This window comes from Primulina eburnea, chromosome 3, assembly GCF_022965805.1.
Source record: "Primulina eburnea isolate SZY01 chromosome 3, ASM2296580v1, whole genome shotgun sequence".
In the NCBI taxonomy this organism is placed as follows: Eukaryota; Viridiplantae; Streptophyta; class Magnoliopsida; order Lamiales; family Gesneriaceae; genus Primulina; species Primulina eburnea.
Genome location: NC_133103.1, coordinates 3,221,182 through 3,245,527, shown reverse-complemented (window position 1 = coordinate 3,245,527; position 24,346 = coordinate 3,221,182). Strand labels below are relative to the sequence as shown.

The window sequence follows — 24,346 nt, the reverse complement described above, 5'->3', positions numbered from 1 at the left end:
GTGGTTATGTACGGAGTTCTGAAATTGGGCCTCTAAAAGTTTAAGGGGAGCTTCAAAATTTGTGAAGCCCAATGAAATTTTATTACGATATGCAAATAATAGATATTGGAACTTGGAGCTTGGTAATGGAAATATTTACCTTTAAACTCCATATACTAAGTATCAGTGAATCCAAGTGGATCGAATTAAAGATTTCCCCTCCTACAAATGAAATATTTCAAATATTATATCCAATATTTATTTTTTTACAAATGAAATATTTTAAATATAATATCCAATATTTATTTTTTTAAATAATTTGTTCTATAAAATATATTAAATCACTCGTCTCAATGAAGCAATTTGGCTTCTCTAGTTAATTATCAAACTTAGATTAATAAGAAAAAAAAATAAAGATGGGGCTTTGGAAATGAAGAATTGAATGGTTTTTTGTATTGTTATGTAGAAATAGTGGTGTGATTTAGACTTGGCTTTCGGGGTGTTCCAAGAATATATATAACATAGCAATACACATTTTCTCTTGGCCACACCAATATATCATATATTAGGTCTATTATGAGATGATCTCACGGATCTTTATCAATAAGATGTGTCAACTCATTTCATAGATATATTAAAAAGTAATACTTTTAATATGAAAATTAATACTTTTTCATAGACGGATCGAGTTGGAGATCCATATCACAAATTGACACGTGAGACAATCTCATACTTATTAATTATATTAGGAAATGGACGTTAAACTTCAATACTAATCTATTACTCGCAATTCACAATATCTTATTAAAAACGAATTATCTAATTTTTTTGATAATATATGACCCGTGAATGACAGATATATATGAAATATTAATGATTCACTGTTTCATTTATATCTAAACATAGCTAAAATCGAAGGATATTACAAATTATTAAATCCCGATGAATAATGGAATTGTTCAAGGCACCAAGATTATTGTTCGTATTTAATTATATGTTTGTAGACCGAAGAGTTTTACTTTCAATTTCATGTGTATGTCCGTCTGATTCGATCGGTTTGGATCATTTAATTTTTATAAGGTGCAATTGATTGAAATTTTGTGATTAAAATATAAATTAATAATTTGGATTTTAAATTTTAACTTTTCAGGCTCCAATAGAATTATAATTGTAAAAATATGTTAATATTTAACTAATATATGTATCTAATTCTTGAATGTTAATTAATTTCCAGCCTAATCTTACAATTTTATAGGTGTCTTAATTTCTTTAGTGAATAGACTTGAAGTTTCACTAGTATCTATAAAACTTGCATGCTCACTATATTGCATAAGGCTATTTGATATGAATCAATGTATCTAATTTAATCCTTTTTTTTATCATTATGTTAAACATGTTTTAATTTCAGCACTTTAATTTGCGCTTGAACAATTGAATGTGTCAAGTTTTGTTATACTTATCGAGAAAAAATTTTGTGTTAAGCGTGGATGAATGAAAATGATACTGAGATGAGTGACATTCTTGTAAGTTATCATGCGTCAAGTTTCTGCGTTGCGTACCTTGATCTAGTTGGTTAGGTAGATCGTAAAAAAGTGACGCAAGATCTTAGGTAATATTGTCTCTGTCGGGAAAACACCGATGATAGTGAAATAGTAAGACCAGTCTCTAAAAGATACGAGACAACACTAGCTACACGCATTTTCCCAAACTCATGAGTTTAAAAATCCGACCTATTAGCATCCGAATAGGTGAACTATGCACTATCATTGAGTATTAACTAACAACTATAGCTTTTGGTCTATTGATAAATGCTTGATCTTAACAAGTTTAAAACTTCCAAAATTATTTTAATATGTTTCATGACATCCAATAGACGAGTGTCACCTCATCGTTGCTCATATAAATATGAACCGTGTAAATTAAGTATTTTCCGCTGAAAAATTGCTTAATATCTATTGTCAAGTGAAACCGATAAAAATCAAATATAGATAAAGTATTGAAAATTAAAAACTGGCCTTGGTAGGCTAAAGTGACGGGGAAAGAATCCTCAATTGAATGTGCTTCCAAGATTCTGGAGGCTATGGAACTATTCAAACTTTGGGACTTCTGAGTTATCATCAATCCTTAATTTCTAAGATTTTTATTGACGTTTTCCCCTAATATGACAACTTAATTTGTACTAAGTCGGACGTCAAGTATCCTAAAAAATTTATTTATTAAAATATATAATGTATATTAAATCGAGCATTTCGAAGATAGAACTGAACATATATAATTTCTGCGTCATATACGCAAAAACAATCTTGACTCTAGATTAACATCGATCCGACCCATTAGGATCGATCCTAATTGGAAAATAAAGATGACGATTTTTTTCATAAATAGTTTTTGATAATAAAAAAATTTCAAAAAAGTATAGTGATCGAACTTATTATTAATTGGTTTTTGGGATGGCCTCCCAATTAATATATATTAATTAATGCTATAAATCAAGGATATCTAATTTAGCAGTATATAATATATAACGTAGCCTCCATTAATTAGTGGTGTTTAGATCACTTGAAATTTATTAATTAATATTATCGATTAAGTAATAATTTATTATATTATAGATGTGATTAGTGGTTAAAATCAAAGTGTGTGTGTATAATAGCTAAGAACACATTTATATTTACTAATTCAATTAATCAATATTTATCCATGAATATTTAATCCACGAAAATATTACAATAATAATAAAAAAATTAAAATAAACCAAAGTACGTAACAAATACAAATTTAACTGGCAAAACCGGAAATTTCTAAGACACCCAACAAAAATGTGAATGATCAGGAGCAAATTTTATTGTTAAATCGTGTGCAACTTCATTCGCTGATCTTTTAATATGAAAAAACGCAGAAACCGTTGAACCCATTGGCTTTCACCACAAAAAGAGAATTTGTCTTTATTTGGACATTTTGAAATCCCTTCTCCTTAGTCCTTGCTGTAGGGTCATTAGTTCCCCATATGTCACAGAATGTGGTTTGCTAACGAATTTTATTATATCGTACCAAGAAATAAAGCTAAATTCTATGGAATGAAAACAAATTAGAAAGAGATTATTAGAAGGCTAAATTAAAAATTGAAATACTGCAAATGTATATATGCATGTTACATAATTATTACACTTAACATCGTTTACCAAACTTTTTTCACTCCGGTCATCAGCCAGGCCGGCCAAACCACACACTAGACCAGGACGGATCCAGGATTTTAAGTTTGGGGGGGCCGGCTCACCACCAATTATGATAGTTTTAAGTTGGGCATTTGACCATTTGTAAATGCTCGTTACTTAGTTTTTCGAAAAAAATTGCAGATAATGGAACGCGGACCACATATGTAAACCTTGAAAGTCTATAACCATTAAACTAATTATAGATATTTTATTTTTTTATGGTCAAATGATATATATACTAAATAATAAAATATATCTTATAGAGTAATAATTTTTTTAAAAAATTTCGAGGGAGCCATCTATAGATACTTTATTTTTTATGATCAAATAATATATATACTAAATAATAAAATATATATTATATAATAATAATTTTTTTTAAAATTTCCGGGGGGGCCACAGCCCCCGGCCGGTTCCTACACTAAATCCGCCCCTAGACTAATTGATACTACCCAAGAAAACCCTAGCCCTGTTACAATCGAAGAAGCCAAAATCAAAAGAAAATTAAACGTTGTTACATGAAACTCCACCCTCTTCTACCTCTTTATCATCTTCTTCACATAACACCGATCGTGATTGTGCCCTCCTCATCTCTCCGGCTGCCTTAGCCACCGTGGGGGACAACGGACCGGGTGACGTAGGGCCTGATGGCACGACCAGTTCGAGACAGCTCTCGCTCCATGATCGTCTAATAGGATAAGACAAGCTGTTACATCGAGATGAATGAGTTCCATGCAGTCGAGACTTGTGCAACATGCAACCGCAATTCTTGTGATACGGCCTCCGTTGGATGTTCATGTCTCCCGTCGACAAGCACCCTTCGTATACTCCCCAAAAGAGACCGTCCCCTCCTACCCATGTCGCCATATATCTTTCTTATTTACGATCTAATTGAAGCGGGCCTTTGTTTTTTCGTCGATTGGTATTTGGGTGTTAGAAAAGGGATGGGGATTTCTGTTATTTTCCCTGTGGTTTTTCCCTCTTCGGGGAGTGCTCATCGTGGAGTTGTTTGCGTGGTTTAATATTTATAAGGAGAAGGAACAAATGTTTGTTGGCATTTTCTGCGAGTCCGAAGTCCGAACGTAGTGCAGGATTCTACTCGACCCTAGTGCTTAGTGCCTTTGATTAATTAATTAATTACCTACTTTTTAACGTATGTAAAACGATGATTTTTATTTTTTTTTTTATGAGTAGGCTTTCAATGGTATCTTGTCTAGGGTGTTAGATTTGCGGTTTGGTCCGGTGATTGACAAAAAACCCCGGCGGAACGAAACTGATATGTTCTATTGTACGACAAACCAAACCATATATAGTTAAAATTGAAATTTAGACCTCACTCAATTTCAAAAACTAGCTTAATGAGATAAAAGATTATTCAAAATCATATATACAACTCTTAATAACTTAATACAGCCGATATAAGACATCTAACATATCACTCACATAAAAAAATGAACAACTGAAATGTGAAATTTACATACAAAACATTTTCGGATGACTCATACTCCAACCGTTTGAATTTTTATTTCTTCAAATCAAATATTTTGATTATTTTAAATATCATTAAATTTCTAGTTTAGCTATTTAGATGAACATACTTCAATATAGACACAAAATCAAATCCTTTTAAAGATACAATATATGACATTACAAATTTAATATAAAAATAAATAAATCTTCAAAATTTTGGTCTTGTGAGAAGATCAAGTTATTGCTCAACAACCGCCATCATAAACTAGCTTGTAGACCCTCCACGTAACGTTTTTGAAAATATAACCGTTCGGGCTTAATTTAAAATTTGAACATAAAATCTAGAAAATTAAAAATAGTTGTAGAGTTAGGCAATACTCACGTGGACAATATTAGGGCACGAATAACGTTTTTATATAGGAATTATAGATAATTATGATAAGAGAATGATTATTAAATAATCATTCGTTATCTTATGTTTGGTTCATTTTTTATTTAGTCTCCAAGCCCTTGATTATGATTGAAAGCCCTCGCTAATAATGTTATTTGTGTGATTAAATATCCCTTCTCAAAGGTGTGATACTGTATAATTCTTGAATAGTGATCATGATAAGATTGTATATTGACCATAATACCATTGAATTGTCTTCTTCAATATAATATGAAAATTAAATTAGTGAATTTAATAATTATTATAATATTTAAATTTTTATTATATTTTTTATAAATTAATTTCATATATTTTATTATTTTCAATTATTTTAAAAAACCAATAATATTGTAATTATCACTAAAATTTATTTAACAATAAAATTAATATTTAAAATATTATTACTATTTTAATTATTAAAATAAATGCATATTTACAAATTTATTTCTAATAAATATATTTATATTAATTTTAATATATGTAAATTATAATTATAAATATTTAATTATCTATTCAATTATTTTAAGAATATATATTTAATTAGCATTTGATGCATTTTAGTCATTATAATAAAATTTACAAAATTAATCCATCATTTTAAAAGCATACCAAATATCATGTTATTTATCTCACCATACTATTAATCCATATAACTCATTTTTTAATCACTCTAATTATTAATTATTTACTTATCCTATCATACGTACCAAACGGAGCCTAGATGGTTTAGGACCAGGTCGATTGGTGGGTATGGATTGGAAAAACGAGTACCGGGTCGGCTATGATTATTAAATATTGGGTCTTAATGGGTATGAGTAAGCTAATGAGTCTCATAAAACTCGACTCGATATATACTATATACGAAGAGGTTAAAGGAAAGATCTTTTTATATAACTAATTTTGGTGAAGTTATTTTCATATTCTAAATTTGCCCTTTGATCTCAATTTTTTTTTAGTTTATTTATCATTTCTTTGATGAAAATTTTATTAGAAAAATTAATTAAAAGAAAATTGCTTCAAAGATTTTTTTTGAAAAAAATTGTCGTATAGTATAGGAAATATATAAAGTATTAAAAGTCATCCATATCCCCTTAAAAAAATATTTATACATGAAGAATTATATAAAGTATTTGATCAAAATTTGTAATAGAGAAATTATATAAGAACACGACGCTTGTGCCTCGATGCACTAGTATGTATAATATATTTAGCCAATGCATTTGCATGTTTTTATATTTGTAAAACACATGACGATGCATATGGAATATATACTTTTAATTCTAGTTTTTTTAATAATAATATAGGAGACTATATCATTTATACAGTTTTTTAGTATCATTATTTTTGATTGCATAAAACATATCAAAATGTCTAACAATGTTTGGCGATGGGAACAATTCAAAGAAGAACGCGTTGATTAATTAATATGTTCGAGTTGATTTTGTAACTATAACATTAAGATTAATATCATATGAAGGTAAAGTTGGAACAAAAAGTTGATATCCTTACTAAGTGGTTACAATTATGTCCTCAACTTTACTAAAAAAAGAAAATATATATACCAATTTGATATGCTGCCGTGCACACCTATGTGAGCACCGATGAGGTGTCACTCATCTATTGAATGTGATGAAATATAGAAAAATTGCGCATCCAATGAGTGAGTGACACTTTATCGGTGCTCACATAGGTGTGCAGCATATCAATATTATATATATATATATATATATATATATATATATATATATATATATATATATATATAAAAGTAGTATTTTATAAAATTTGAAAAGGTCATATAATTTATTAGTAATAACAATTTTACTATATTTTTTATCATTCAAATGTCTGATATATATGCACACACACACACATATATATATAACACAAATTTGATCACCCTGCATTCCATGTGCCTCCATCAAGAATGTTCTGGATCCCGTTGGTTCAGAGTCATAATTGCCACCATTGCAATCTTATGCTTAAAACAATAGAACAATGAAAATTTTAAAGATTTGTTCCAATGCCACATCTGTTATTTCAGTACCTAAACAGTTGGCATTTAAATCATCATATCACTACATTTCATATGATTTCCCTTGCAGCACGGATCCACTTTGTGAATATGAAGTCAGCGTTGTACTAGTTAAATACATCTTACGGAATTAAGAAAAGAGAGGAGTTCACATCTTTGTCATCAATCAACATGATTAAAATAGCTCAACCCATGGCTCCCAGTCCCCGTGCCTTCGGCCGCCTGACAGCGACTAAAGGGTTCACCATGCCTTGAGAATCCTTGCCTAAACCCGTGCCTTCCACAAAACCCATCTTCGCCATCATCTTTGATCCGAATCCCTTTGTGTGCTTCTCGAACGACCCGAGTTTTTGAGTCTCTTTCTTTGCTAATTTATCATTTGTGTTAGAAGACTTGACACTTGATCCTGTTGGCTTAGGTGTAACATGAATGTTCAGTGAGTTAGAGCTTCTTTCAGGAACCTCGGCACCCAACCCAAGTGATTTAGGACGTTGAACGACTTCGATGGGATGCGACACACCTTGGCCATCCTTTCCTAAGCCCCCGCCTTCCACAAATCCCATTTTAGCCAACATTTTCGAGCCAAAACCGGTGGTGTGCATCTCAAATGCCCCAATGTCCATAGAGGTAGATACAACATTTTTGTTCTCCAGGGATATGTCTTCCGCGTTAACCGTTTCAGCAATCATCATGCCACTAGAGACAAAGGATACAGGCTGAGATGAATAAGAGCCAACTTTTCGGGCTATTTTATTGTTTCTTGCTTGCTTATTTAATCTGGCCCGAGAAGATAGAGGTCCATTTGATGTGGAAGCACCAACTGCGATGGACTTCTTTGCATTGACTCTATGAAATCGAGTAGTCATTGTGTCGACAACAGGGAAGTCACCATCATCTTTTTCAGCTCCTATCAGCTGAAAACCAGTGTCAATTTCAAGATTGGAGTGAGGAAAGTGCAACTTGGAGGTAACAAACTTGGTGACGCTGAAAGAAAGGGAAACACCACTGAGATAAACGGAGATGATTCCTGAGTGTACCTTCTCAAGTCGAACTTTGTCAGTAGAGCATGGCATCCGCGAGTGATGAGTTCGCGTCACAGTGACAAATCTGAGCGACAAAATAACAAGTTCATTTAAAAATTCAGAACAATACCGTCAATAATTTGCAGAATAGCCACACTATAAGATCAATCAACTTAGGGGTAATTGTAGTATTATGCATATCCCTACCACGGATCATTTTCATAACAAATATAGAATTTCTACTTGGTTAATGCAGCGAAATGTCAAATTACAAGACTAAATTGAAATAAGTGCACTCCATGGATGCAGCTAACGATTACCAACATTGTGTTGTGAGTTTATAATCACCCACTGATCACTACAACTTCATCCAACTGAAACAAACTTAGAGAATAAATGATAATCTACCCAATGAAGAAATAAACAGTCTTTTGCTCTGCATAAGCCTGCACCACATTGTGGAGCAAATTTTTTTGCCCACAAATCATACGAGATAAAATAATCTTTGGTGGCAAATGCTCAGAAGTTATTGATGAGATTCAATTTCTTCCTCTTTGATTGAGCTCAACGTTAAATGGAGTGATAACTTTTTACACCCATGAAAAAACATGAAGTTTGCATATTTTACCTCTTCTTGCCAGATCCACTGCACAAACTTCCCAATCGGTATATTGAAGCTAGTCTTCGAACCTGTACAACTCAAAATCAACAGATAACACAAGGACCAAAAGAACAATAAAACATGATGTTGTATAAACTCTAAGCTAAATTTCCCTCATAAATCCATAAAACAGGTAAATTTTAAAGTTTCTTTAGGTAAGAAAGAAAGCATCAAACAAACTTCTTTTCATTCAATGAAAATGAACCCTTGAACTGCATCCACAAGTATACAGCTACTGCAAAAGAAAACTTCCAATCAACGACTTTTAACACAGTTCAATGCCCATGCTTAAAGCAACTTTCAAAGTACTGAAGCTTTTCATTTTAGGATTCACTACGTAGATGAGGGAGGAAAAAGCAAGATAAAACATGCAAGCAAATCACATGGAGAACGGTATCTGTAAGATGGGCATAATAGTTAATGAGATACACTAGTTCACTCGCTCCAGAAAAGAAATCTTACCTGTGAACAATCACGTGGGTGCATAGGCTGGAATGATAGGATATCTACGCTATCAAGAACCATTTGCTGCAATTTCTACAATTTAAAATAAAATGATGCCGTTCATTTTTCAGATTCTTAAAGCAAGCTTAACAAACAAATTCAGAATAAGCTCTCAACCAGGAAATGTATTTAGCTGTCAAATACGGAAGATTATTTTGTCTTACTGAATTTATCTGCTGGAGATCTACACCGCGGTTAATCATTCTATCCCGACGCTTTGCTGCAATCGTTTCTCTACGATGTTTCTTTTTCTCCCCTGAAATGAAAAACTTACATTCATACAGCAGCACCCAATCAGGGATTCTGGTGAACAAATAACCAAATCTAAGAATAAAATGCAATTAACAACTAGAAGGAACGCCAAAAGTGCTGCTCAATTTTAAAGGGGAAATTGATTATCTATGCATTGAAACACAATAAAATCTAGATGGAACACAGAAGAAGAACAAGAAAGACACCAACAAAAATTTCCATCACTTTTATATTAGGTGAGACTCTGCTGCATGCTTAAAGAAAGAGAACCAATATAAATGAATGATAAGCAGCACGGGAAACAATTACCAACTCCATCTTGATTTTGCAAAATTCGTGAAGTGCAAGGAAAACATACCAAAAATACTTTCCAATACAGAAAGAGACGGCGAAAAAAAAGGTCTTGTCAGAACAAGGTTACACCCATGGTCCGATTATAATAATTAATAACCAAAAGCAACTCTTATTTCCTTCCTGCTCTAAATCAAAATGAAAAACTCTAAAGAATCAAACTTGGATCAAGTCGATCACATCATATGTGAATAGAATGAATGCCAAACTAGAGGATTTAGATACAACAGGGAAAATAAACCCTGGCTACAAGGAAGTTGTTCAAATGAAAGCTCCAACAGTTGAGAAATCAAAAGTTACATTCTGGGTTCAAAGAAATAATATCCCAATGAGAATATAGTGGAAGAATAAAATGATAAATGAGAAAGCAGTTTTGGAAGAAATATATTTGATTTCCAATAACTCTGGTTTTGAACCCACTCCCGACGAATATGTAGAAAATTGTAGATACAACTATCACGAATTGTTTACAGCTAATATCTAAGTCATAATTGCAAGTACATAATATTCAAAGCGAAGAGGAAAATATGAGGAGAAAGAAACTATCCTGTCAAAGACACGATTCATCCGAAAAATTAAAAAGAATCAAACAAATTTATTTCCATTTTGGAAGCAACAATTACAGAGGCAATAACCATCAAACTAAGTAATAGAAGTCCTAACCTGGTATATTCCTGAACTTTTTGCTTTTTCGAGATTCAAAAGGCCAAGACAGTGAAATTTTATCATGGTGTTTCTTTCTTCCATACACAGTTCTTGGATCCTTAACAAGCATTAGGCCATCAAGAGTAGGATACCCATCATACTTAATAGGTCTTAGTTTATTATCTCCAGCACGATAGTTTAGTCCTGATCCATGTTTAATCTGACCGTACTCCCTCGATGCTTCCATAAGTGCAATCCCACCAAATTTCTCTAGAGTTTCATCATAGCTATCTTTGGAATCACTATCATCTTCAGAGACATCTGAAACTTTTCCCACCAGTTGATGAACATTGACGATGTCTCCACTTCCACCTATTCCCTCGAAGTAATCCACAGCAACACCTTCATCAATGTCTGAATCAGTAACAGATGACAATTCATCACTCTCAGATGTAGCAAAGCAATCTTCTTCTTCTTCTTCTTCTTCTTCTTCTGCTTCAGAACTTTTCACATCAGTCAATTCTTCTTCTTCTTCTTCTTCTTCTTCTTCTTCTTCTTCCGTGTCATACGTATATATTTTGGTGCCTCCTATTAGCACATAACGTGGATTTTCCTCAGGAGACGGCATCTCCTCTATTGAGTTCTCACTTATTTTAGATTGTGTACCATGAACCAGATCAGTATCACAACCCAAATGATCTGCCTCACGTGAAGAAAAGACAATAGAATCACCATCTTCCTCCTCAATTTTGAATGATGATTCGAAGGCACTTGGAGTGGTTTCTGCATATTCATAGAACCCCAATCCTCTGTGCGAACTATGGTCCAATGTTAAGCTTGTGGTGTAGTCATAAATGTACTCCACACTTCGAGATTCCTCAATCGCTCCTTTGTAAACAATTGGTGTCTTCTCTGAATCGATTAAAACCACAGGTGTTGATGTCTCTACCTCGTTAGCTTGATTTACACCCTCATGTAAATGTGTATTTTCCTAGAAATCACCCAGCCAAAATTGTCGACCAAAAATTTTAAAGTCAATTGCAATTTACTTAAATCTTTAGAAGAAATACGAACTTCAAGTCAGGTGAACAGAAAACCAAAAGACCATGATACAAAATCAGGTTTTCTTTTAAATAAGAGAATCGACAAAAAAAAGCTATTATTTTGGTGGTTTCAACACAATAGTGTTCGATTCTTGAATGCTTACTCAGAAATACAAAAACAAATATGAAAATCCCTTATTCTATAGCAATCACCGCTTAATTGCAAAACTCTAATCTTCTCAAGCGACAAATTTTTATGCAACTCAACCAAGCAACAGATATCAGTAAATCATGGAAACACGCGTACCGTAGGGTACGCGTAACCAATAGCATTTCCTCTACTTCTGTTAGAATGGCCTCGGTCACTCAATCTTGAAACGGGCTCCGAACTCCCAGTTCCCCCAATATTATTTTTCTTCCCTAAACACAGTCAATCATTAAAAACAGATTCAAATTCAATTTTTACCAAAAAGATAAGCCTTCGCTGAAGCAATAACCTCTGGAAGGAGGAGAATTGACGGCTGACCAATCCGATAAAACTCCTCCTCCTACAAACAAGCCATGATGCGGGGCCGAATAGGAAGATGAGCCACGCGGCGCTCGGCGGCTCGATTTATTCGACTTTTTCTTGTTACTCCCACCCATATATGATAGTAGTATGCGAATTTAGCGGCGGTGGATGTTGATTTGTTGGGTCCTGAACGGAAAACCCAGTTGCTTCGCGAATGATGATTAGTATAAATGATGCAAGGAGCGTAGATTGAAGGTGTTAGTCAATTCCAGTTCCATCCCCGTATTCTATGAAAACTTCAAAATTAACCCCAAATCTTTTTAATTTACTCAATCTCATCTTTTTTTTATAATCACTACAAGCCAAAAACTCTCTCATCCACTTAAGAATATTCTGATTTCAAAATTATAGTGGTGGATGAAAAATTAATTAGGAATATAAGAACACTTGATAATTGCAATAAAAAATACTAATCTTGAATTCATATCGAGCACCTTATATCATTGGAGATTTATGAGAGCCACTTGTGTAGATTTTGCACTCGTGCTCTTATCTTCCTTCCATCAACCAATCAAGACACACACTGCCACACCGTTAGTGCGCGAGTTTCAACCATGTTGATCCCGTCCCCGACTTCCACTGCTCACCGCTGCAGTGTCCCTTTAACAGCAAAGCTCCATACTTCCGCTAAATCCACTCATTCTCACCCTTTCCCTTATTCCCTCTGCATCCCATCTTCTTTCCTAACTCAACGGCTTTCATCCTACCATATACATGGACATTCCAGCATCAGAAGTAAAGCTGTGAGAAAAAAAGTATGTTTGCATATTAGGGACAGGGAAAAAACTGAACTTTATCTGGAGTTGTTCTTATGTGTACTGTCACGTATTGCTACCATTTTATTTTTAATCTTGGAACTTTGTAATTAATTAAATGGATAAAGGGTTTTATTTTTAAAGGAAATCGGCACATTGCTGAATTATGAATATTTGGAGAAACGAAGTAGATCCATTTTCTTGAAGTATATCAAGTAAGAGGGCGGTTGCTTATTTGGTTCAGTTCTGCGGTTTTTTCTCTTAGTTTAGTTGTTGTGAAGTTTAGGTGAAAGTTAAAGGTGTAGATATTGATATCAACTTTTTTTCCCTTTGGATGCGCGGATATTAATCTTGTTGCATTATGCTCTACTCTGATAAAAGGTACCCGTAGAATGTACTCAAAATAATGAATTTGGAAAGAGAGGAATAACTCCCCAAGTATCTTATCCGTTCAGATGTTAAAATCTCTATCATTTTTTGATGTAAATGTATGTGTGGGGAGCAGGGGCTTAAAATTGTGAGCTCGAAACCCGAGCCATTGAAAGTGATGATTTCGGGTGCGCCAGCATCTGGAAAAGGGACTCAGAGTGAGCTAATTGTTCAGGAGGTGAGTAGAAATTATGTTTTTGTTTCGTAGGCATGTTTCCCATTTGAGCTGTCTCTTTTGAGAGATATTAGTTACGTGAGACCGAGAAACAAAATGAATGGTTGGGCACATGCTTCACTTAACTCCCCAGTTCATTGCTTTATGTAGTTTCCCAACGAGCTGATACTTTTTTTGGCTTTTTAGCATATTTTCCTTTTTTTGAATCCAAAGTACCAGAGTATCTGGTGACACCCATGTCGATTTGTTGATTTCTATAAAAAAAATGACTACTAAAATCTGAATTTTGTATGAAATTTTTGGCTTATTTTGTTACTTCAGCAGATAATGCATTTTGTAAAATTTTGACCGATTTACCTCGAAATTCATGATTTTTTTTACATTTTTATTACTATACTTCTTGCCTTCTTCAGTTTGGGTTGGTATACATATCAACTGGAGATATTCTACGAGCTGAAGTAGCTGCAGGAACAGAAATTGGTAACCAGGCAAAGGAATACATGAATTCTGGTCGTTTGGTTCCAGATGAAATTGTGACAGCTGTATGTGATGATTCAAACAAATTTTCAATTTTTTCTTCCTGAATCAGCTGTATTAATACTGAATTTTATAGATGGTGACAGCACGTTTATCTCTTGAAGATGCAAAGGAGAAAGGATGGCTCTTGGATGGATACCCACGAACTTTTGCCCAAGCAGAGAGTTTGGAAAAACTGAATGTCAGACCAGATATATGCATTATTCTTGACGTATGTCAGTATGTCATTGTGTGATTATGATGCTAGTCTTTATTTCCCTCATTGTTTGAGTATTGGCTGAAAAGATATAGAGGCTTTACTCTGATCTAAATTAAAAGAAAAAAGTAATGACAGCTAACGGAAAGAGGTACCAAATAAACATTTATTGAGGTATACATTATTGTGTCATTCCACTATGATTCAATGCAAACACAGAACAAGTACTTGGAAAAGTGTGTGGAAGAATATATTTCTAATATTCAAAGACATTATCATTTGCTCAGCATGAGTGAACTTCTTAGCTTTGAAAACAATGCGTACCTACATACTATCTAATATGATTGCTCTCAACATGGGATATCATTATTAATCAGGTTCCTGACGAGATATTAATTGACCGAAGTGTTGGTCGAAGACTGGATCCTTTAACAGGAAAGATCTATCATATGACTAATTTTCCTCCAGAAAGTGAGGAAGTAAAAGAAAGGCTTGTTACTCGTCCCGATGACACTGAAGAAAAGGTATTTCAATCTTTTTGAGTTAAATATCTACATTTTACTTGCACACATCAAATTTGATGGCATTTAGGTGTTATTGTGTTGCTTTTAATCCCATATTATGGCAGTATTTTTATTGATTCTGAATGTTGTTTAACTAAAATAAATAGTTTGTTTAAGTATACTCATTTGTTCTGTGATGCAGTTTGAATGTTAACAAAAATTTTATTGGTTCTATTAGGCTAAATACTACGATAGCAATCATCAGAAAATGTAAGTGCATGTAAAAAGTTGCAAAATGTTGAATCATTCATGTGGATGTGTGTAAAGATGTCTGGAAAACTTTACGGCTAAATAAATGTTGTCACAGGTGAAATCTCGTTTACAAATATACAAACAAAATGCTGAGGCGATGTTATCCACGTACTCAGATGTCTTGAATAAGGTGATTCTTAAATCAATGATGATGCTTTCGACTCCATCATGTAGATTATAGATACATTGCCATGAATCACAATTTTTGTTGGTTAGTTTTCAGGTGGATGGAAACCGTCCTAAAGAGATCATTTTTAAAGAGATAGAGTCTGTGTTATCAAGATTACTGGATGAGAAAGATGAGGCGTCAAAATCAGGTCCAACACCCTTGTTTCTTTCATATGGCTATTTGTTAATATAGACACAAATTATATAACAGTTGTAAATATATCCTCTATTCGGTATTTTCTTCATCCTAAGTTTATCAGAATTTAAAAGCTGCAATTTTTTCATATTTCTTTTTTCCTTTATTCTCATAATTTGTTGTGAGTAATTTATTTTTTATTTTTTTGTACCATTGTCATTTACAAGCTTGGGATGGGAAATGACTTTTGGTTTTCAGTTCCATGTTCAAATATATTCTGCTCAGCCTGACTTTTTTTGTCAATTGAAGTTCATTCTGCTTGTGTGCAGGTGAATTGGCAAGAAATAACAGTCTGGTTAACAAGGCAACCTCATACAAGGTTTTAAGTTAAACATTCTTAAAATTTTATGGAACCATATATGCTCGTGTGGTTAGAGGTGATTGAAAAGAAAATCGTCATCTCTCAAAATAGCTGATCTTTAATTGAGTTTTCCCAGCATTTACTGCTCTTTAGGTTGTTAACCGCAGAGTCCGTTGATTAAGTTTGTAACTTGCGCAGGAAAGCTGGAGAGGAATACCTACACGATTGAATAACATTCCTCATTCTAAAGAAATCAGGGAATATTTCTATGAAGATGTGTTGCAAGCAACCCAAAGAGCATTAAATGATGGGAAAACTCGATTAAAGGTTAGAATTTTTCTTTTACTTCAGTTTTGGATAATAAGTTGCGCAGTTAGATGGATTTTGCCTTTCTTATTTTAATTTTAGTCTTTCTAAATGAGAAATGTGCTTCATTTTCTTATTCTCTGCAAGGCACATATTTTGCCAGGTAGAGGTAATATGTGATTTTACCCCATCACTTTTAGTAAATTTATTTTTCATGATTCAGTAAACTGTTTTGGTGAAAAAAATCATGACTTCTGCGTTTAACGTTTGTGGATAGCTAGGAGAGGATGCTATAAAGTACCTCATTTACTCACAGTCACATATCTCTCGGTGAAGAACAATAACATTCAAAGTGATTTCACAACTATGAACGCCTTCAAAGTACTTGGGGTGAAAGTTGAATTATTTGCTGGCATGGGAAGAATCACATTTGATCACTTTACTCTGATATTGAGGATGTGACTGAACTTATCAAAATTGGATGTTTTGGGCTTTTTTCTTGTTTCAACATACTTTTTTCTAACAAAGCCTTCTCTTAGAAAAACCGATTCTGTTGAAATAAACAGGAAAATTCCACTTGATTTTTATTGGAAAATAAGTGCATTCGTGTGGGTGGATCTGAATGTTCATTAGTTAAAATTGTTTAATCGTTGACCGATAAACTGTTGCATTATGCACCTTTAAAGTATAATGATTTTTTGCTATCTTGAACTGAAAGGTGGAAGTCAGTATACCAGAGCTGAACCCAGAAATGGTAACTTTCTCTATTTTTTTCCTTCATATTTTGGTTTTCTCAAGCGTTATGCATGTAAGGATATCTTGTGCAGGATGTGTATCGAATAGGTACCTTATTGGAACTTGTACGTGTCCTGGCTCTCTCCTTCGCTGATGATGGAAAGCGCATCAAGGTATTAATAGGCTCTTGTCTTTGAAAATGTTCTATTTTTCGACGGATATTAATTTTGGAACTTTACTTCCTGTAGGTTTGTGTGCAAGGGTCTATGGGAGAGGGGGCACTAGCTGGAATGCCACTGCAGCTTGCTGGAAGTAGGAAAATATTGGAATTTATGGATTGGGGTGATGACGGTACCATGGGTACCTTTATCAATATTGGTTCTGTAGGTGAGAATCGTTTGATGTATTTATGTGTTTTTGTGCAGGTGAAAAAACTTTGGAACAAGTTGCTCGCTGATACTCTCTCATTCGGAAATTATCATTTTTGATACAGTCCATTAGCATTTGCTGTGTTGCTATAATCGACTGCTCTAAGATCATTGATATAATCCTTATTAGTGATGGCTCATGAGGATCTCTCAATCTATATTCATATAATATATTCCGTGTTTTCTGCAGGTGGCAGGGAGGTTGAGGAGCAGGATGACATGTTTATCTTAATAGCTCCACAAAATGCAGTAGGAAACTGTATTATTGGTGTAAGGGATTTGAGAATTAATTTGATTTTGTTCCTGAAAGAACTCTTCTACAGATACTAAATTGATTTTTTTTATAAATTATTCTTGGTGTCTAATATTGCAGGATTTAAGAGCAATGACTGATGCTGCCGGGCCTCGTCCAGTCATTCTTGTCAATCCCAAACTCGGTGTTAGTTAACAATATTTTAACACCTCTTCCTTTTCCTGTTATGCATATCAATGTTTGCATCTAAAACCCTGATGTAAATGCATTTTTAAATTGTTAGGATATACCAAGTTCAAGTGGCGTTATGCAAGTAAGTGCCTGTGACCATCAGTGACTGTTCCATGTTTTAGCAAATTTCTTATTTACTATCAATATGCAAGACGATGGGCCGCGGAAAGAGATTGGAATATGCTGCTTCCTTTGAGATATGCTACTACTTTAGGCTCCTCTATTATTCAGGGACTCAATATCCAATAATGGGTGCTCTCAGGTCAGATTTTTATCAGCACATCTTTTGATCTCGCTGCCTCCTCCTTTCCTCTTCTTCTTGCCTTACATTTAAGCAATTATGTAGCATGCTTCATCACTTTCTTCAAAAGTACTCGTTCTATCGAACATATTTTATGGTATTAAAACCTAGATTAAGGTCGTGAACACCTGACTTAGATAAGCAAGTGGTCCCTGCTATTGGATTGCTTAACCTTCAAAATCCAGTCCTACATCAATCAGTTCATGGGTAAAGCATAAAAGTGTTTAGATTTAGATTGCCAATGGGACTTTTTTGAGCAAACCATGCAAAATCTCACTTGCTTGTGGTGTAGAGCCAGGCATGACACCTATTCAAGGCATATTGCAATATATAAAGCAAAAATATCACTATATCATATCAAATGCAGAAAATTATCTTGGTAAAGTTGAGGATTAATTGTTGCTGGTAATTTTTTGGTCGAAGTAGCGTGAATTTGATTACCTTGCCTGAGTTCACATTTTTACCTGCCTTTATCAGAATGTCTCACCCTTACGAGTACGAGTTGTACAAAAGGGTCGACGAATCATCTAAGAAGGAGAAATATACAATCTTGGCAACTTTTGCAACAAGGCCAAGCGGCGATGAAATCAATGATGCATTTGAGGGAAAAACAAGGTAACAGACAAACAAAATTCCATTTATATTTGGAGAACTGTCTCCTTTTTATCAACATACGATCTTTGTGATTTCTTGATTACGTCCTGTTTGTTACTTGTAGAAATCAAGTATCCAGAGCTACTGGAATATGGTAAGATTATGCAGTCATCATTATATTTGTTATCCATCGATCGAGATGTCAGTTGAAGTTATATGGAAAATTTTGATTTCTTGCAGGAGCTTTTTGAGTGGAATATTATAAGTCAACAGGCGTCTAAAATGGAATCCCTTTAATTAGAAATCAACTGGAAACGTGTAAAGTCAAGTTTCAATATGTCCTCAAATTTGACTGTATATCAACAAATGTACAGCATCGTGAAGTTTTGGCCACAAGGTGTGATTTTATTTCTTAATTTCCTTGATTCTCACAAACAAATGAGAGACTCATACTATCTAATTTAAGTCGAACTCAAATATATGCATATGCCGGAGAAATTTTAGAACTTGATTTCTTCTAAGGAGTTAGAATTTCCAGTTCAGTTCTTTCTCCTCATTCATGACAAGTAACTTAACACACAACAGTCGCGAAAAAGAATATATATAAACTGGTAATTTAGAATAAGACAAATCATCAGCTTGTCATGTGTTAGGAGTTGAAAATATTGCCGCTGTAACACAAAGAGAACTCTGAAGAAATTTCTGAATCACAGTTGCGATCACATTCTGCCTGTTACTGGCATCGGATGGCCATAGCGAACAAAAACTCAAGTTTGAGTTGTGATGCCAGATCGACTTTACTTGCAATTTCGAAGTGGTTTTACTGTAGTAATGGGGGTAAAACTTTCCCATTATTTAGTAATTTGCAAAACATTGAGTGCTGCATGTTAATACCGGTATAGATCCTACACTCCACACATTTGTTATCACTGGCTCAAATCAAGAAAAAAAATAACAATTGACAACTGTTACCTTAACGCGCGACTCTTCGAGAATTCAGAAGGTAAAAAGCAAACAGTTTTCCAACACACGATATTTCTCCATCATGCAAAACATTTAAGAATTTCATAAAAACCGACAAAGAAAAAGCATCATCAGTACCAAAGGGAAACATAATCAGATTGTTTCTCTTTAGTTATCTCATTCCGGTGGAAGCCCTTGTGGCAGCCGCAGACGGCGCACGTGAGGTCATCTATGTAGTAGCTGGGATTGAATTTTTGGCAGCCATCCACCGATTTCAACGAGCCGAAATCATGAATCTGGTTACATTTTATATACACAACCTCAGTCACGCACTTCATAGGCGTGGTTTCGATCACCTCCCGGTGGTAATTCCGGTGGCAGTAGCAGACAGAACAAATGAACACGCCATATTCATTCCGCGGGCCCACCCAGAACTCCTGGCAACCGTCGGCTTTCCCATTAAAATCCGCATGCTTTTTTAGGCTTTCTTTCTAAGAGGTTTTTTTCTCCATAATTCGACCAAACAGCAGAGTTAAAATCAAATCCCCGTTTTGTTGACGATCAAGAATCTTCTGAAACGCGGAGTACTTATAGCCCATCGGCATCAAGTCCCAAGAATCTTCTGAAATAAATGGTTGGCTGAAGATTTTGGGAACACAAAAAGTCGTTTTGGTCGGTCCTCTTTCAAAAACTATGTAGTTCAGAAAATATTGTTTTTCTTCAAGATTATTATTACTAATATTAATTATTATTTCAGCAAACACACAAGTTCTTATCATTCTTTTAGAAGAAAATCGAAAGGTCATCCATCATTAACTTAAATATCTAATATTTTTATTTATATATCGAAATTAATCCTTTGGTTAACTCATTCAACAATTTTGTTAATCATTTTTCAAATATGTGCACAATTTGCACCTTAGTGTTTCTTTCTTTGGTTGAATTTCTGGCATTTATTTTCATATAGCTAATTATATCTGCTAAATTTTAGTTTTTAATATAATTTTGAGCAACTAAATTTTGATAAAATATTCATGTTCTTATTATATTAGCAATTATGTGAAAAAATCTTTCATGTATGTGAAGACTCACTGTTTTAGAAGTTGCACACTGTTCCTTTAGAATGCATCACTCTGATATTCCAGAAGGTAGGAAAGAAGCAACCAGTTTTTCAATATATATTACAGACAATATTTATTTCTCCACTGCGCATACCATTCAGCAGATCATTACAGAATTTCATAAAAACCAGACACAACAACATTACGTTCGAATAATTCTCATTTGTACATCCATGTGGAAGCTGTTAATTGTCTCACATCGGTTGGATAAATAATCTTTGAGTTGTATATATAGGCTTGGACAATCCTCCCCTCTTGAACTAGCTTTTGAGGTGAGTTAGGTTCAAGTTTCAATTTTAATAGAAGTGTCTTGTGACAACTACAGACGGCGCAGATTAAGCCGTCTCCGCCGTATGGCATGAATTCTTGGCCCTCATCCACCGAATCCTCACGACCATCCAATTTGGCTCTGTAAGATGCTTTCTTCTCCGTAAAACCGAGTCGAAAGTCAAATCTCCTCTTGCAAGTAATCGGTTGACAACAAGAACCAGAAAGAAAATTGTTGCATCAAGGGAAGTATAATTTTAATAATGTAAAGATATTTACTGTGAACTGTATGTGGATATACACTACATTTCAAAATTAACTAATGGTAGTTTTTTTTTATGGTGAAATATTTGTACACATATATATTAATTAATTTGGTCCATAATTTTTTTTAGTAGCCATATTTTTAATAAGATATTTTTATTAAAATGTAACCACATAATAATTAATTTTGCTCTCCGAAATATAATAAATTTTTCTAAAATACTCTTTTACACAATATTTTTTAATAAGAAAAAATATAAAAATAATAAATTAAAAAAAACGGTAATATTATTGAAAATTATATATATAATTTTACTTTTTATTTGTATAAATAAAGGCATGAAGTGTGCCATAACCGTTTCTTCTTCTTTTTGGAATAGGGTTTCTAAAGTCCGAGTGAAAAAGGACGGGCATACCAACTAAAACCCCTTATTTCCTTCCCGAATTCGACTCGAGGTGATACAATTTTTGCCTTTTGTATAACGAAAATCCTGTCTTTACATGTATTTTCATGGAATTTTACCTTAAATCGTATATTCTTGAATTTCTCGCTGTCACATTTTGATGATTATTTTTCAGTTTTTTGTGCTGAATCGGTAAGCGTTGTGTACTAGTAGCTCGATGATCTATGTATTGCATAGATAGGCTTGTCATTGCTCTTTCAGTTAATTAAGAGCTGGAGCTTCTTAATTTGGAATGGGACTTTGGGGAAAACTGAAGAACTTGTTGAGATTATTTTTGCATATCTTTCGCATCGGTAATATGTTGACGCGTGCCAATGTGCAAATCCGGGAAACCTTGGGACTGAAGTTGTGAAATTTTGTCTTTGGTGAACTGCTAATGCTTCCGCTGTTCAACTTTTTTTTATCCTTCACATTTTACTGTTGGTGTTGCAACGTTACCTGAAAGCAATGCAATGGTCTGGCCGATTATATATATATATATATATATATATATATATATATATATATATATATATATATATGTGTGTGTGTGTGTGTGTGTGTGTGTGTTTGTTTATTTATTTATTTTTGACACCTGATTTGGCATTCAAAAATAGTATTTTGTGGAGTTCAGGAAGCTGAGATTGTTCGAGAGGAAAGATGCCTCTTTATGACTGTGTGCTTTTGTTGAAACCCAATGTGATGAAGGAAGCTGTGATGGATTTGGTTTCACGGGTTGGAAAGCATGTCTATAGAAGAAATGGGGTTCTGACCAATATTAAGTCCTTTGGGACCGTGCAATTGGGATATGGAATTAAGAAACTGGATGGAAGATACTATCAGGTAAACCTTATGTTTCTTGAACCACACAATCATGTTATTATTTCATAAATCTGCATTATGATGTCTGTTTATTTGCATTATATTCTTCTGCTTGGTGATATTCTCAATAGCTCTATAGATGAACTAGTGAAAAGTTTTCGGAGATGTGGTGTTTTAAATACGGGTGAAGTTGGTTGTTTCTCCTACAAGCCACACTGTCTGCTTATCCTTCTTAAACCTAAAATATTTCATTTTGACTGGTTTCTATGTTTGGCTCGGTCAAACATGTTTTCTGCTACCCTAGGGCTATTATCAATAAATGATGGAATGTAAATTTAATGACTTCTTTAGTTGGTTGAGGAACTCTGCTTCATATTTTTTTGCGCTCACATGTACATTTCTGGAGTTTTAAGAACCAATGTTAGATATGCAAAATCCTATGGTCGCGGTGGTGGAGGTAGATTCTGCCCTTACCTTTGGCCTTGCATCTGCATATGGATCCTCATTCTCACTGTATTCTGTGTTGAATGTGTTCTGCTGCTTCATGTTCTGGAGTTTCTTGTATAAACCTCGTTTTGGGTCCTTTTGACTTCCTTGAGCGTGGTGAATATTGTGAGGGTTCTTCACAGAATTAAGCTATTGTGTCGAAGTTTTTTCTATGAGTAAGCTCTGATCATTTTAGAAGTTTATGGTCTTAGTTTCTTTAGGTTTCTTTGTCATTGAAGTGTTAATCGGCTCCCATTGGCACACAGGAGCTTGCACCTATATTTGAATAGCTATGTTAAAAAATATTGAATAGTCGAAAGATTAAGCTATTAGTATCGACGTTATACATGTGCATGTTGGTTTAATAGAAGCCCATAAATAAGTGTCCAAGATGAATATAATGAAATATAAGGAGTTTTAACAACAATGATTTTGATGCTGTGTGAAACCTGTTTAATTTCCCTGTCTGTTCAAGTGTTACGGTGATTTCTATGATTATGTCATTTTATTTCATCTCTTGCCACTGGAGGGACAAGACGGTGGGCATGATTACCATCAATTTTTTCTCGTTTTTCTGAATTTTTGTTTACAGTTGGTGACTGCAAAGTAATGCCATTGTGGTTATTACACAACTCATGTAGGCCCAGCTGATGCAGATGACGATGATGACTCCACCCAGTTTTAACGGCGAACTGCGGTATCTGAACAAGGAAGACAGATTACTTCGCTGGCTTTTGGTCAAACACCGTGACATCAAATATGGACTGGAATTCAGCGAAGATGATGCTAAAAATGAGCTCAGGAGTCTCAGATTATTCGATGATGTGTACTCGGAAGAAGATGAGGACGATGATGACGAGGGTGAGGATGATGAATATGAAGTAAAGCATTCAGAAACTGGAGAAGCGATGTGATTACTAAAAGACTGGCTGCATCTACTTAGGAGGGACAATGACAAAAAATATGCAGTACTTTTATTTTCGTGAATTTTCGCTCTGAAGGTAAATTATGATAATTCATCAGTTTTGCTGCATTTGTGTGTGGTTTTTGCGAGTTGGCACATTTAGGTGATAGATCTGATGAAGGAATTGCAATGGCGAAAGCTTACATAGTTATGGGTTCATCCAGTTTGGCTCTTTGCATATTTAGTTATTTTAATTTAATTTTAATGACAATTTTCTGGATTCTATACCATCCACTTTGCTACTCATATATTTCATCATCTCAATTTATTGGAATAAGACTCAAAAAAGAAGGGATTTCTTGATATTTTATCTCCATGATGTAGCTAATTTAATTAGTAGGTAAGAAGGAGCATACGCACTACACAGAACATGACTTAATCATAAAATAAAATAAAATAATAATAATAAAAAATAATA

General features: G+C 34.0%; 3 protein-coding genes and 1 long non-coding RNA gene across 6 annotated transcripts; 2 read left to right on the top strand and 2 right to left on the bottom strand.

The window, feature by feature from the left end:
- Nucleotides 1-6,985: 6,985 nt before the first annotated feature.
- LOC140825387 (uncharacterized) lies at nt 6,986-12,351 on the bottom strand. The gene is made up of 8 exons (XM_073187138.1): nt 12,105-12,351; nt 11,915-12,027; nt 10,583-11,555; nt 9,481-9,572; nt 9,275-9,349; nt 8,780-8,841; nt 8,167-8,236; nt 6,986-8,043 (listed from the first exon to the last, which is right to left on the bottom strand). Exons 1-8 carry the CDS (start codon nt 12,250-12,252, stop codon nt 7,315-7,317), a joined length of 2,262 nt encoding a protein of 753 aa, XP_073043239.1. The 5' UTR covers nt 12,253-12,351; the 3' UTR covers nt 6,986-7,314.
- Nucleotides 12,352-12,612: 261 nt separating this feature from the next.
- Nucleotides 12,613-19,112, top strand: LOC140825388 (adenylate kinase 5, chloroplastic). 2 transcript variants are annotated; one of them, XM_073187139.1, is made up of 19 exons: nt 12,613-12,933; nt 13,439-13,540; nt 13,951-14,079; nt 14,151-14,285; nt 14,648-14,794; nt 15,141-15,215; nt 15,309-15,384; nt 15,719-15,768; nt 15,949-16,077; nt 16,775-16,810; nt 16,884-16,964; nt 17,040-17,178; nt 17,410-17,489; nt 17,593-17,658; nt 17,756-17,785; nt 17,856-17,965; nt 18,482-18,619; nt 18,723-18,752; nt 18,839-19,112. In XM_073187139.1, the coding sequence occupies exons 1-19, from the start codon at nt 12,733-12,735 to the stop codon at nt 18,861-18,863; spliced, it is 1,779 nt and encodes a 592-aa protein (XP_073043240.1). In that variant the 5' UTR covers nt 12,613-12,732; the 3' UTR covers nt 18,864-19,112. The 2 variants fall into 2 exon arrangements, with proteins under 2 accessions (XP_073043240.1, XP_073043241.1); XM_073187140.1 differs by having other exon boundaries at nt 12,615-12,933; nt 15,309-15,402.
- A 1,008-nt stretch (nt 19,113-20,120) lies between these two features.
- On the bottom strand, nt 20,121-20,859 carry LOC140825389 (uncharacterized). The gene is made up of 2 exons (XR_012116663.1): nt 20,654-20,859; nt 20,121-20,180 (listed from the first exon to the last, which is right to left on the bottom strand). It is a non-coding gene; the product is annotated as an uncharacterized lncRNA (long non-coding RNA).
- A 671-nt stretch (nt 20,860-21,530) lies between these two features.
- LOC140825386 (small ribosomal subunit protein bS6m) lies at nt 21,531-24,151 on the top strand. 2 transcript variants are annotated; one of them, XM_073187136.1, is made up of 3 exons: nt 21,531-21,669; nt 22,291-22,499; nt 23,606-24,151. In XM_073187136.1, the coding sequence occupies exons 2-3, from the start codon at nt 22,317-22,319 to the stop codon at nt 23,876-23,878; spliced, it is 456 nt and encodes a 151-aa protein (XP_073043237.1). In that variant the 5' UTR covers nt 21,531-21,669; nt 22,291-22,316; the 3' UTR covers nt 23,879-24,151. The 2 variants fall into 2 exon arrangements, with proteins under 2 accessions (XP_073043237.1, XP_073043238.1); XM_073187137.1 differs by having other exon boundaries at nt 21,553-21,669; nt 22,286-22,499.
- The last annotated feature ends 195 nt before the right edge of the window (nt 24,152-24,346 follow it).